The sequence below is a fragment of the Salmo trutta genome, chromosome 16, assembly GCF_901001165.1.
Source record: "Salmo trutta chromosome 16, fSalTru1.1, whole genome shotgun sequence".
Taxonomy (NCBI): Eukaryota; Metazoa; Chordata; class Actinopteri; order Salmoniformes; family Salmonidae; genus Salmo; species Salmo trutta.
Window position 1 is genome coordinate 51,717,740 of NC_042972.1, and position 15,741 is coordinate 51,733,480.

The following is a 15,741-nucleotide window of genomic DNA, read 5'->3' on the forward strand; positions in this document are numbered from 1 at the left end:
TAGATGCCACAGCCACAAAGGCAGATTCCACAGCCACATTCTGCCTTGCAAATTATGCCATTCATTTCTTAAAGAGACAGCGCACACTTTTCGAGAAAAAAAAGAGGTTGCTTCTTCTCTGCAAATGTTGTCAATCAGAACAATAAAATAATATGTTTTCTTAGCAGTTGCCAATAAAATAAGTTCTAAATGTCAGGGATTGTTTGTCATCTGTAGCCCCATGAAATCAGATAAAACGAGCTCTGTGACTTTGGCTAATACGCCTTCTTTTTTTTGTGGTATTGTTTTGGTATCGTTTTTGTAACGTTTTGGTATTGAGTATTGTAAACGTAACAGGTATTGTGATTCTAAACCTGGTATCAGTATCGAAGTCAGAATTCTGGTTTTGTGACAACACTACCTTTAAGTATTCCCAAATAATCTGAAATTGAGTCAGTGTTGAGTAAAATCGAGGGCTGGCACTCCTTCATGCCGAGTGGTATTGAGGTTGACCATGTGCCACCATTGGAAAGTACAGTACATGCAAATGGTATACTCACGTGTGCTACCTTTGAGCTGAGTCTGGGTGTTTTCCTTAGAGTTCAGTATGGCATAGTGGTCTTTAGGTCATCAGACCTTGAACCTGAACCATGAAACTCAAAACCACCTCAGGCCTGTATTAACAGGCCCCCCTGCTCTCCTCTCTGACTTCCTGCCATGAAAGCGTTTCAGTCCTTTCCCCTTTACGTCTCATCCCTCTCTGTACTGTAGCAGATATCTGGGTCCAAAGACGCGCAAAACTGGTCCAGGCCCACACTGTACTGAAGCCTAGCCTAGCGTGTCCAGTCAGAGTCCAAAGGGTAGGAGCTCAGCAGAGCATGGACACACCTCACCCACCATCACCCCATCACACACCTACCATTACACGCAGGAAGGAAGTTTGAGGGATGGCTGCTTGGTTCAAGGCTGCTAGCGACATCATCACAGTGGATTCACCGAACACTTACTAGCTCTCTCTGAGCCACCTCTACAGTTTGGCTACAGTATATCCCTTCATGGAGGAATGAAAGGGAGTTTAGAAGCAGGAACAGAAATAAATCTGTCCGACATCTTCCCACATGTAGGGGAGTAATTCAAAGAGACTAATTAAAGAAGAGAAGTCGGCTAAGCCACTCATCTGAAACCATATCACTCCGTATAAAATCAGGTACAGAGTGCAACCCTAGCCTACATTGCTGACTCACTCCGTGTTCCAATACGCTGGAGTGTTTGAGGCCTGTTGTCATGTTGCTCTCAAAGTCTTATCAATGCTAGGATAATTTTTCTTGCAGAGGTTCAAGTAGCGTTTCACTTTGTATCTAATTTGTTTTGGCAGCTTGCCTTCAAAAAAAACTCGATAAGGTGATTCAATGTTGATATGTAGGTTTGGTAGAGACAATGTACAGCATTTTTTTATCTACAGTATATGGTATGAAAAATGTCTTGAAATTCCATGTTGTGGTTTCATTTTTAGTAAATCAGAGCTGCTATGCATAATGTATTGCCTTCGGGAGGCACGACACGTTGAGGGGGTTAATGTGTGAATAACGTCTGATTTCTGTGCAATGTGATTACAGAAAACATTTAATGACCGACCTTGATATATATAATTCAATGAAACCGGGTTCTGTGTGTGCTTTATTACGCTCAGATTGTTATTTTTCTCTATCTAATCTATTAGAAGGATGCTTGTTGATCTAGTTTCTGTTGGAGAGACACGGCTTGGCTCAGGGGGCATGACAAGTGGCACAAAGCCAGTTGCGTCACACATAAAAAAACTATCCACAACAACAACACTGATTTATTTTGCCCTCCAACTCGAACACACCGGCCTTGTCCACCCGGTTGCAGGCATCGGTTGTTAGCTAAAACCCCCAGCCCTATTGGTCCCATTGACTCATCTCCATCATTAAACAGGAAACGCTGCATCTTTAAGCCTCGGAGATGTACTGTGTCTGTGTATTATATTACTATGTATAGCATGCAGAAAGACCATCCCTCAGCCTCTCTCAACTAGTCTGTTGATGTAGTGTCCCAAATCTGAACGTGCGTTTCCCAACTCCTCCATCATTTGCATGTATAACCATGCATGCCACATGCGAGGAACTCATGAATGGTATGTCATACATGAATGGTATGACAACAATAGTCAGAGTTGGCTAAAACACATACAGATCTGGGACCACCAGTTACCAGGCTATAGATCCCCCTGTTCAGTTGGTTTTCCATTCCTCTCCAAACCATTCTGATACGCCACCTGGTGTTCATCATCTCTATCAGGGGCGATAATTGTCCTGTTTGCCAAGCCCCTTCAGCCACCTGAACACAATGGTCTGTTTAGGTAGATTAAGGTTTTACCCAGACCTGGGTTCAAATAGTATTTGTTTTATCTTAAATTATTGCTGTGCTTGATTGAGATTGCCTGGTTCAATGGAACCAATGGAAGTGTAAACCCTGCCCATATGGCACTCCAGGCAGGCGTAATTAAACATTTTTTTTTACCTTTAATTAACTAGGTAGATCAGTTAAGAAAAAAATATTATTTTAAATGACAGCATAGGAACAGTGGGTTAGCTGCCTTGTTCAGGGGCAGAACAACAGATTTCTACCTTGTCAGCTCAGGGATTTGATCTTGCAACCTTCTTGTTGCAAGTCCAACACTCTAACCACTAGGCTACCTGCCTAATAAAACACCAAGAGAAAGAAAACAAATACTCTCCGAATCCAGGTCTGATTGCACTTGACACTGTCCATCAAACCAGCATCCTCTACATACAGTAGAGAAAACTATCCTTTAGATGCCACCCAGCTCTATTGTGGTAGATGGCTCCCTCTCTACTCCCTACACAAGCCACTGCCAAATAACCAAGAGTTAAGCTCTTAGCATGAAACCAATCTTTTCACTAATTTGAGTGGATACACTGGCAAGGAGTAGAAAGGATGCCTGTGATTTGCGACTGTTTTTCCTGTGAGAGGAACGGGCTCTGTTGGCAATAAGATGAACCGCTGATTGCATTGTTTGTTCTCCTCTCAAAGGGCATCTTACACAGCCACAATGCATTACTGGACAACAGACCCTGAACACTACATGAAGATTACTGAGCTGGGAAACACTAGCCAAGACAGACCACCCAAACACTATTACTCAGGCACCTCCCTCCCAGGTAGGGAGAGCAGAGAGCGAGAGGAAACGAGGGAATAAGGGAAAGACAGACATCATTTATAAAGAGGGAAAGAGGAAGCGGGGGAATAAGGGATAGTCTGACGTCATTTGTTCTATTTATAGATCTTCTAGGACTATAGAGAAGTTCACAGCACAATAGCTTGTGGTGGGTTTGCGGTTGCTGCAGTGTTACTGTGGCTATGTGTTTAAGGGAATAACAACAACACATCATTTGAGGGAAAATGACAAGCACCCATCTAATGTATGTTTACACATGAATACAAAAAAAAGGTATTTAGCTAAATCAGTTCGCACAGAATCAACATGGCTATGTTTATTTGTCTCTGTGAAAAATGCTATGGGAAACATACATCCTCACAGTTGATCAAACACCAACTGGCGTCATGGTGTGGGAAGGAAAGCACTGCAGCGTTCAATGCATATGTTACCACAAGCTCATGTATAATTCTGTTTTTTTGGGAAGGAAGCCACACTGTACTGTATCTGCAGGATGAGACACCCTGCTGTGTTTGATACCCAACAGCATAAGTGGGCCACCGCCTAAAGCCAGATTCTCCAGATTGTGGTTTTGTGAGTTGCACCGTCCAGTTGCACCGTCCATCTTTTGTCTCTGTGCAGGGCAAAGCTAGCCTCGCGAGCTTAAATAAATATGCACTGACTCCGTATGGACCCCAGGAAGAGTAGTGGCTGCCTTAGCAGCAGCTAATGGGGATCCTAATAAAATACGAAAATACTAAATGTAAGCTAGGGAGATCTAAGTGGCTCACGAGCCTAGGGCAAAGATGGAATGGAACCTATTTGTATTGGACTTGTACTGTATGTAGTTTGTTGAGTCTTTTCGCTACGTCATGCCTGTATGTCACTCCAAAAAATGTCCTAATGACTGATGTAAGTTACTGATGAAGTTTTCCCCACCCTGTCTTTTCAGTATGCGGGAGAGAGACCTACGGAGAGTGTGCAAAAGGGGTCTGCTGCTGGCCGTCTGTGTGGTGTCTCTCTGGGGACAGCTGACCCTCGCATCGTCACACAGAAGTCACATAGGTATGTCCAGACAATTAAATAGGGTAGATATGTATCTCTATGGGTAGGTTGCACACATCATCATCATCATACTGATGGTGTGTAATAACATAATACATTTATGTAATAATGTAAACCATTAAACTATTGAAATGTAAATGCAAAGCACTTATTATGTAACAACAAGTTATTACAGAATACACAATACTTAACGTAAAGTATTTCCTAATCAGTATAATGGATTTGATTTACATTGCTTTACATCCACCAGGTGCTCAAAGCACTTGACATTTTATGGGGAAGAAACTTCATCCACTAAGAGTAGCACCCACCTTTGTGATACCAGGCAGCCATTTTGGCCCAGAAAGCACACCACAGCACAATGCTATAATATATCAGTGATGAGGTAACACAGTGGACATGTGAGGATGTTCATAATGGTCAGTAGCTAGGATAATGTAGCCTACTGTTAAAGCACTCAGAGTGACTGGTTCCAGTTCATCGCTCCAACAGACCTCACTGTAAATACTGTTGTAAGTAGTAGACACTCAGTTGTGTGACACCCAGTGGGTGCTTAGGGGCCATTTGTTGATCTGGAGTGTCTTCAGGCTTCGGCACTTCGAACAAAAAGCCAAAATAGCAAAACAACAACAGACATGAACGCAAAAGGTAGACCCTTACAGAAAAACCACATGATTTCACGTTAAATTTCCATGTTATGCAAATGTGAAATTATGTGAAATCATGTGTTTTTTGAACATGTGGTTATGTGGATTTTCTATGGAGTGATTTCAGTTCCAACAGAAATTGTATTTAACTTTGAATTAGTATTAGGATATTTAATTTGAATGTAATATTTTTGAATTTGTAATGCATAAATTAAATCATTGAATACATACATTTAACTTGTATTTCATAACAATATTTATATATTCAGTTTCAATATGGTAGATATTGCATGCATTGTATCAAGTTTAGCAAACGATCATTTCAAGGCTATCAAAGTTTTATATATTCAACTTATCAGATGCATTCAGATTCAGTTTTCTAATTCAGTTTTCTAAATTCAGATTCAAAACTAGAGAAAACATCCTGGTAGAGGAGAACAGATAGACTCAAACACTCACTGTGGTGAACAGAAACTTCTGCCGGTTTCTGAAGCCAATGTGGCATGTTGAATTTATTTTATTCCAATAAATTTGGCTCTAGCATTTGAAGCGCTCTGGCTATAAACTATTGACCCCATTCCAGAAAGCTAAGACGCTCTGGAGCATTGAAGTGCCTTCTGTTCCCTTCTAAGATGATCACAGGCTGCGTTAGACGGGAGTGTCAAAAAAACTAACATTGGGCCCGTAACAATATAGTTGAAATGCCCTGTCATAGCCCTTCTAAGAATAACCTTTCCACTCCCTATTTAATCTTGCTCTTGTAACTGACTAGGTTCAAACCAGATCGCCTGCATGTCACAAGACTGTGTTAGCCCACTTAGCTAAAGCCTATAGGGATAAGTTCAGGAAGTTAACGTATAGGAAGACATGCTGCGTGCTTAACAAGTACCGCTTCAGTTTATACCCAGACTCAAACTCAGGACCTCTGCCTAGCAAACAGACATGACCTCCCTCCTGAAGCCTTCCAACCCACCGCTCTATTGAAAAAGGCCTCCTTCAGTTGCGCAAGGAGCGACACTTCAGGCTGATGAGTGAGTTTCACAGATCCCCATCTGCTACATTCACTCCCTTAACTCACTCCACAGTGACCCCAGCGGTTGAACCAGCGCAACTGTAGATCCGAGTTCAGTGGTACCATTGTAAAGAACGTCACGCTGCCTGCTTAGCGAGCACCGCTTCCCCTGATTCAACTCATATGGAGACTCAAACTCCGGACTTCTACCTCAAAAACACACAAAACTGCCCTCCTGAAGCATTACAACATATTGTGCTATTAAAAAAGGCCTTCAATTATGCAAGGTGTGACACTAATACAAGTCTTCAAGATCCAGTAAGGTTACTCGTGGGGTTTGGTGATCCATGCTTATGTGATGAGAACCTTGCCTGAAACCTGAAGATGTGTTTGTTTGTGTTCGACAATTTGGGCAAATTCCAGATGGGCTGGTTAATTTTTTGCCCAGTGGGCCTGTCTAACAATTTTTTTGTTGTTGCACAAATTATAATTATCTGGCTAATAATGGGGGGCCTCAAGGAAAATAATGGGCCAGTGTGGGGGCATCAAGGAAACAATGGGCCGGTGTGTTAGAAATGCTAGGGCCAATTTTTTGCCCCAGTCCGCCCCTGGTTTCAAGTCTTCTGCAAGGGTAGTTTTCTTTTTTTGCACGCTTTGTAGATAATAATAAAATGCAGTACACCAGGATCTTTATAAAACATAGCTCTTTATTAGCTAGCTATAACTGGCATGTTCAAGTGTCTCTGGCCATGGTCAACTGCAATGACCTCATGACCTGGGTGGTCTTAATCATAGCGCAGTATGACGGTAGAATGCAACCAATTACAATTCAGTATGTTGACACATGAATATTACATCCCCCTTCTTTTAAAAAAAAAATACAAATGTTCTACATATTTTAATATAAGTGTACATATAAGTGTTTCATTTCACAGCTCTGGGCTTGACCTTTCTTCCTGACCTTGTGTGGTATGAAGCTGAGCATGTTTCTGTGTCAGTCAACAGTTGTGGTGTTGCAGGTAAGTATGGTGTGTGTTGTGTTTGTGTGTGTGTTTAGTCCATCACGTTCTCTTTCAGGGGAACAGTTCATCTCATCAGTGTGTTGTTCTTTTGTGTTCAGTAGGTGACTACGATTGCGGCGGTACACCGCGCCTTCTGCGGTGCGGACGTGATACGAACGTTCAGTGTCAGCTGGATGAATGACGACTGATGGCTATTAGTAGTCATGCTCCTGGCTTCTAACTGACTCTCCGTTGTTCAGTGGTGGCAGTGGTCTAGTTGACCTGTTGTAGTATTGCTTTTGGTGTTGTCTCTGCACGTTTTGCACGCCTTTCCTTGTAGCTAACGACCTCTGGTTGCAGCTGCTGGTTGCTGCTGGAAAGGTTTGAGCGAAGTCTGAGGCTCATCAACAGCTGGGCTGGTGATTTGAAGTTGTCAGTTGGAGTACTCAAGGAGAGTGAGGTAGGGGTCTCTCGTCTGCTTTCGTTTTGTCCATGAGTGATTTAGCAGTCTGCATAGATTTTTCAGCAAGGCCATTACTTTGAAGGTAATGTGGGCATGTGGTGACATGTGCGAACTCCCATGCTTTTCAGAAGGATTCAAACTCCTTTGATTTGTAACAGGGGCCATTGTCAGATATTAAAGTCTCTACGATGCCATGCCTGGCAAAGGTTGCTTTCAGCTTGTGGGTAACAGCTGCAGATGTAGTGCTGTGAAGCTTGTCGAGATTGAAGTATCTGCTGTAGTAGTCCATATTTAGGATGTAGTCCTCGTTGTTCCAGGTGAACAGATCGGTTGCCATGACCTGCCAGGGTCTGTCTGGGATACAGTGAAGTAACATTGGTTCTTTGATGTTTGAGGGACATCGTTCAAGACAGGTGGGGCATTTACCATCAATGTCCTCTATTTGTATGCACATTCTGGCCAAAACAAAATGTCCCGTGCTCTCTTTTTTGTACTGTTCCTTGCCCATGTGTCCAAAATCTCCTCTCTGAGACTGGTAGGAATGATGATTCTCTCCTTTTAAAATTATTCTGTTGATCTGTGATAGTGCATCACAATGGTTCCAGAACTCAGACGCTCTGAGGGCATTTTCTCCTCTTTCAAGCCATCCATCCTGTATGACTTTCTTCAGCTGTGTGAGTTGTGTGTCCTTTTCTGTTTCTGCTCATATCTCCTTCAGATTTGTGTCACTAACTGGTAAATTGCTGTACACAGTGTGCACCTGCATGTCCATGCCTTCACTGAAGCTGCTGTCCTTGTAGGTAAGAAACTTCCTGCAGAGTGTGTCTGTGACAGTGATGTCTTTGCCTGGACAGTGAATGATTTTGAAGTTGTATTTTTTATTATTGTAGAATCATTCTCTGTAGCCTTGGCAGAGGTGCGGCTAGTGGTTTCCTCATGATTGACTCAAGGGTCTTCTGGTCAGATTCCTTAATGACTTGTCATCCATAGACGTACTGATGGAAACGCTTACATCCGAACATAATGGTGTACAGCTCCTTTTCAATTTGAGCGTAGTTGATTTCACAGTCAGAGATTTGGAAGCGTAGCCGATGGGCTTTCCTTCTTGCAGTAGCACTGCACCTAGTCCATACTTCAACGCATACACTTGGAGTCTGAGCTCTTTGTTGGTGTCGTAGTAGGCAAGAATTTGTCCTAGTTCATTCGTGATCAAGTCTTCCACTTTCTGGAAAGCAATGTCATATTGCTTGTCCCAGAGAAACTCTCTGGACTGCTTTAGCAGCAGACGCAGGGTTGAGTTGGCGTTGGAGAGGCTGGGTGCAAACTTGGCTAAGTCATTGACCTTGCCAAGCACTTTTTCCAGCTCTGCACGGTTCTTTGGTGGCTCCATCTCCTTTATGGCTGAGATTTTCCGTGGATCCGGCTTGATTCCATTCACTGTGAGATGATGTCCGAAGTAGCTGACCTCTGTAGCACCGACTGTGCTCTTCTCAGGGTTTAGCAGGACTCCTCTCTCACAGGACCTTTGCAGCATCGCACTGAGGTTTCTGTTGTGTTCCTCTTTGGCTCGACCATAGCCAAGGATGTCGTCTACAATTTCCACAACTCCGTCGAGGCCTTTGTACATCTCGTTGATCTTTCGCTGAAACTCGTCTTGGGCCTCGATAATCCGAAAAGGCAGGCGACGAAACCTGAAGCGTCCAAACGGTGTGTTGAACGTTGTGAGCTTAGATGACTCTTCAGTGAGCTCGATAGCCCATTAGCCCGATCTGGCATCCATGAAACTGAAGTAGTGTGCTCCCACTAGCTTGTGTGTGATGTCATCTAGCGTCGGTAAGGGATAATGTGGGTCGAGATATACTCTGAGCTTGCCTGTGCATGGTTTCTCCACCACCACTAACGCGTTGACCCAATCTGTTGGTTCTGTAACCTTGGTGACGTTGTCAGATTGCTCCATGTATTCCTGTGAAAACATCAGCAAACTCATCCATGACATTCTTTTTCTGTCTCCACTGGTGCCGTCACTTATAACACTAGCTTGATTAGGTCAATGTCAAAACATGCTTTAAGACCTAGCAATGCAGTGTCAACAATGTAAAAGTCCAACATCATTTCACTTTCCTTGTATTTGCATTTGAAAGTGCATATGCCTTTTACTGTGAGCTGTTCACCACCATAACTAGTCAGTCTCCACGAGGTGGGCTGTAGCTTGCACTCAGATGTCAAGCTGCGGTACTCATTCAGAGGAATGTTTACTTGTGCACCAGTGTCTAGTTTGAACTTTAGCTCTGTGCCTTGTGTTCCTATCTCAATGTCAGCAAAGGCTTGCGCTGTCTCTGATATGACTTTTCTGTGTCACTGAATCAATAAACTGTTCATCAGTATTTGACTCTTTGATTGACATTTCAGCTTCACTCACTGTGTGTACTGTTTTCCACATTTAGTACACTGTTTGCCTTTAGCTGGGCAATTTTCCTGTTCCCCATGCAGTTTGTATCCACAATATTCACATGTTTTGGGGCGTTTTGAGACTGTGTCGCTCTGTTTTGGAGTTCTGTCTCTCTCCGTTCTGAAGCGTGCTCTCTGGGCACCGGAGGTGTGCTTTGATGTCTGCCTGACTGCGTGCACTGCCTGTTCACTAATGTGCTCGTGTTGCCGCCAAAAATGGATTTAATCTGAGCCTGTGCTAGCTCGTGAGATCTGGCTATGTCGATAGCTTTGTCCAGCTTTAGCTCAGACACAACATTCAAAAGTTTCTATCTCACTCGCGGTGAGTGTATTCCAAATACCATCCAGTCTCTGACCATCTCATCCTTGTTTGCATAATCACAGTCTTTCAAAAGCCGACGCAGCTCAGTCACAAACAATTCGCTAGCTCCCTGTACTTTCTCATGGAATTTGTACCTAACGAAAATCGTAATGGTCTTTGGCACAACATATGCTTCAAAAAGATCGGATTATGTTTTCAGTACTTTGGATTCAGCCTCAGTAAGTGTCCATGTGTTGTGAATGGCTCTCCCTTTTTCACCAATCCACAGGAGCAGGTAGCTGCACTTTACCTACTCCTTTTTCCTTCAGGGGACCCATGACCATTAGCTCCACATGCTGTTTGAACTTGCGCCATGCATCGGATAAAGTTGTAGACCCAGTCCATCCGAGGTGAAGGAACTCCAGCAAAATCCATCTTTTAGTCCTTTTATTCTGACACCATGTCTTGTTTTGCATGCTTTGCGCAAAATAATAAAATGCAGTATGACAGTATTTTTATGAAATGTAGCTCTTTATTAGCTAGCTATAACTGGGATGTTCCTATGTCTCCGGCCATGATCAACTGCAATGACCTCACGACCTGGGTGGTCTTAATCAATCATAGCTCAGTATGATATGACGGTTGAATTCAACCAATTACAATTCTGGGTGTTGACACATATTACAGTAGTCATTATGAGGTTAACATGTGTCTGACTGGGTTAAGACTGTGTTAGCCTATTGAGCAAAAGCCTACGCATTGGTCCAGTGACTTGGATGGGTCTATTCATGGCGAAGGTGAAAAGGGTGTGAAGTGTAACACAGGTGGTTCGGTGATCACGCTCATATGAGGAGTAACTTGTCTGAGACCTGAAAAGTTGCATTGTCTGGTGCACTGGAGACTTGGGTTAGAACCCCATCAGTTATACTAACACATCTTCATGTCTCAGCCAAGGTTGCTCATCACAAGCTTACATGAATGGTTAGCTACACATGGTAATCATTCTGGTAACTATGAGGCTACTCATCACATGGATGAATCACCAAACAACCTCTGTTGTACTCTCATTAAATGGGGTGCACAGATCCTTCTGTTTGCCACAGAAAGTGTTGTTGTTGTGCAGGAGGCCTGATTTCGAATCCAGTCAGTTATATTGTTGCTATGATCTCTATGTATGAGGTCAAAGGGGGGTGAAATGTAACCGAGGTGGTTCGATGAACCTTGCTGGAGACTTGAAGACTTGTTGGCTTCCTGAACTAATCCCTATGGGCTTTATCTATATAAGTGGGCAAACACAGTCTTGTGACATTCAGGAGACCTGGTTCAAAACCAGTCAGTCACAAGATCAAGATGAAATAGGGAGTGGAAAGGCTAACCTTATAAGGGATATGACAGGGCTACTCAACTATATTCTTATTAGGGACAAATTGTGTTTTTTGTGACACTCCCTTGTAATGCGGCATGTGATCATCATATAGGGGATCAGAAAGCACATCCATACTCCAGAGAGTCTAAGCTTTCAGGAATGGGGTTGTAATAGCTTATATCAGAATCACTTCAAACGCTAGAGCCAAATTCATAGTTAAAATTGAACATTCCACATTGGCATTAGAAACCCCTAGAAGCTTGTTTACCACACAGAGTGTTTGATTATTTCTGTTCTCCTCTACCTTTCTTTGCTGGCAAAGTACTAGGATGTTGTCTCTAGTTTTGAATCTGAATTTAGAGAACTGAATTAGAAAACTGAATCTGAACGCATCTGAGAAGTTGAATAAATGAATGTTTGATTAACTTGAAATGATTGCTTGCAGACTTGATACACAGACAATGAATGCAGTATCTACCATATTGAAACTGAATATATACAGTGCATTTGGAAAAAATTCAGACCCCTTGACCTTCCACATTTTGTTATGTTACAGCCTTAATCTAAAATTGATTAAATAGATTTTTCCCCTCAATAATCTGCACACAATACCCCATAATGGCAAAGCAAAAACTGGTTTTAATTGTTTTGGGCAAAAAAATTAAATATATATTTATTATTTACATAGGTATTCAAGACCCTTTACTCAGTACTTTTGTTGAAGCACTTTAATCAGCGATTACAACCATGAGTCTTGTTGGGTATGACGCTATATTTGGGGAGTTTCTCCCATTCTTCTCTGCAGATCCTCTCAAGCTCTGTCAGGTTGGATGGGGAGTGTCGCTGCATAGTTATTTTCAGGTCTCTCCAGAGATGTTCGATCGGGTTCAAGTCCAGGCTCTGGCTGGGTCACCCAAGGACATTCAAAGACTTGTCCCGAAGCCACTCCTGCATTGTCTTGGCTGTGTGCTTAGGGTCGTTGCGCTGTAGGAAGGTGAACCTTCGCCCCAGTCTGAGTTCCTGAGTGCTCTGAAGCAGATTTTCATCAAGGATCTCTTCATCTTTCCCTTGATCCTGACTAATCCCTCAGTCCCTGCCACTGAAAAACATCCCCACAGCATGATGCTGCCACCACCATGCTTCACCGTAGGGATGGTGCCAGGTTTCCTCCAGACATGACGCTTGGCATTCAGGCCAAAAAGTTCAATCTTTGTTTCATCAGCCCATATAATCTTGTTTCTCATGGTCTGAGAGTCCTTTAGGCTGCTATTGGCAAACTCCAAGCGGGCTGTCATGTTCCTTTTACTGAGGAGTGGCTTCCATCTGGCCACTCTACCATAAAGGCCTGATTGGTGGAGTGCTGCAGAGATGGTTGTCCTTCTGGAAGGTTCTCCCATCTCCACAGAGGAACTCTGGAGCTCTTTCAGAGTGACAATTGGGTTCTTGGTCACCTGACCGACCAATGCCCTTCTCCCCCGATTGAGCAGTTTGGCCGGGCAGCCGGCTGTAGGAAGAGTCTTGGTGGTTCCAAATACAAGTTCAATTTATTAATTCAATTATTCAATTTGTGCATTAAACATTCAAAAATATTCAATTCAAATTTAACATCCTAATACAAATTCTAATTTCTGTTGGCACTGAAATCGCTCCATCATTTTCACATGAAATCATGTAAAACCATTTGTTCTTGGAGCACTTGAAGTGATGATATTTCATATGTGGATTTTCATATGTGATCACATAACCTTTCACAATGTTCACAGGCCATGCAATGCAAACAAAAATGTGTCATTATGATACACAGACAGTGCTTTTAACATACAGTGTTCTCAACTTATATATCTGACTACATTGTGTATGTTTATTTATACAGTAATTATTACAGTATTTATCCCCTTACCTGGGATTTGAACTCACAACCTCTTTCCGATTTTCTCGATACTAATACAGACATTGTGGCATAACTGATTTCACCTGTATTCTTACACTTTCAAAGTAAATCTCAGCTTTGTTAAAAATACACAAGAAAAACAATTATATTTATCACAGTAATTCAGGAGTAACATTAAAACAGAATCATATCCCCGACCAACATACAGAACTATACAGAAAACCCTCAAATTGCTGAAATATAGTAAGTAAATCAAATGAGAGAATAGTCAGAATTACTGATAAATAAAATAGCAATGCAGATAGCACTCTTTTGCTAAGTGCAGAGATGTATTATAGGTAATGAATGTGTAGGGGGATGCTGCAGACTGTGGCACAGGAGAAAGATCAATGTACCTCAAATCCAGGTTGTGAGTTTAAATCCCAGGTGGGGTTATATTTTAGCTGAACAGAATGCCATTTACTTTAAAAGCCCCAAACCATTTTATTTCTTTACTTACAAAGGTTTGGGATGGTTTGAATTTATGTGATTTTAATGTGACAACATGTTTTTGGAACGTTTCACGTTATCACATGTGAAATGTCACGTGAAGTGTTCCAAAGCACGTTTCACATGATTTCATTTGTAAAATTTTGCTTTTCAAGTGTGAAATCATGTGACTTTCCACATGTGAAAACATGAAACTACACTTTTAGCAATTGCTGCAAATTTGTTGCTGTAAATTTGTCATTTGACTGTACATTTCTAGTAATAGTATACTGTATTAGTGTTTTGCTCTAAATTTACTGTCAATTGGCTCCCAAGTGGCGCAGTGGTCTAAAGCACTGCATCTCAGTGCAAGAGGTTTCATTACAGTCCCTGGTTCAAATCCAGGCTGTATCACATCTGGCTGTGATTGGGAGTTCCATAGGGCGGCACACAGTTGGCCCAGCGTCGTCTGGTTTTGGCCAGAGTAGGCCGTCATTGTAAATAAGAATTTGTTCTTAACTGACTTGACCAAGTTAAATAAAAAATGGCAATGCACTTTGATACTTTTTGACTCGTCCTGCAAATTAACTTGGCATGCATCACTTGCAATTGCATTTACTTTAGATGCGCTTATGGCACAAATTTTCAGTAATTTTATAGTAAGTTACCGGCTACTGAGTTGCAGTGAAAATAGTGGAAACAACTTTAATGTATTCCTACAGCTGAACTGTATTTTGTCAGTACAACCACAAAAAGTAAGTATACAGACATTCTATTTCAGGAAAATTAGGCATACTTTCTGAATTGATTGGAACTTAAACAGAATTGATCTCAACACTGGTTAGCACGCTTGGGACACAACCACATCTGGGAATTGAACTCACAACCCCTTGGATGTCAGCAACCTGAATTTCCTACATCGCCACCAGGTCTGTGGCCATGACAGAGATTGGCCACAGTTTTAGTGGCTAAAAGTTGCCTGGAATCAAGTAAATAATTATGAGATTATCTGACAACACCAACGAAAAAGTAGTGCTCAGGGACACTTGATGTTAAGGCCTAGCTTCAATCAGATCAAGCGTAGACATGCGATAGCCAACACCTGCATAGCTGGTGTTTTGGCGGTGTCGGAAGTGTAACTGTTTTAGAGCTGTCAAATCGGTGAGCGGCTGCTAGTGTGGTCATTGTCACAATCTTACTCACTTTAGAAGTACCGAACAAGGAAATGTAGGATAAATATAAATAATTACACTTGTTGAAAATAATTTAAGATATTAAGGTGTAGATTACATATCACATTCCAGTGCAGCCAATGGCAATGTCCAGTCAAACGTACACATAGGGTACATTCAGAGGTACACATAGGAACTCACATGGTACTGGTCGGTACCTTTTAGAGTACATGTGCTGCGTATAATCTTGTATAATGGTACATTTTTCTACCCAATACATTCAATATAAAGCTGCATTCATAATGATGTGGGAGGTGGGAATTTACCAGTTGTGAAGTCGTAAATATCAATGGGATGCATTCACTTTCTTTAAACTCGCTGAGAAACGCCAATTGGAAGTTCAAAAACCATATTAATAGATTGCTTTTTATGAATAATGTTTCGTTGTTATTGCCGAAAATGCTGTTATCTAAGTAATTTCCTTAGTAGTTGACGTCAGAGGTCAACATGTGGGAGAAGTCGAATCTCAGGGATGATAGATGCGTTTCCCACTAGTAATTACCAGTTGGAGGGCCGTTCAAGAGGATTTTTCCCAGTCGTATTTGGTAAATTCCTACCTGGTTATGAACGCAGCTTTAGGTACAATCGTTACGGTACTTTTGGTGAGTTCGTAATCAAGTGGGAGGTGGGAATTTACCAGTTGTGAAGTCGTAAATTCCAGTTGGATGC

General features: G+C 42.1%; 1 protein-coding gene across 2 annotated transcripts in view; it reads left to right on the plus strand.

Moving 5' to 3' along the window:
• LOC115150996 (chemokine-like protein TAFA-2) overlaps nt 1–15,741 on the plus strand; it is a 187,942-nt gene that overhangs the window by 80,087 nt on the left and 92,114 nt on the right. For both annotated transcript variants that reach the window (XM_029694881.1, XM_029694882.1), the window contains exon 2: nt 4,131–4,243. In XM_029694881.1, coding sequence (XP_029550741.1) covers nt 4,132–4,243 — 112 coding nt within the window. In that variant the 5' untranslated portion in view covers nt 4,131. The remainder of the gene's footprint in view (nt 1–4,130; nt 4,244–15,741) is intronic.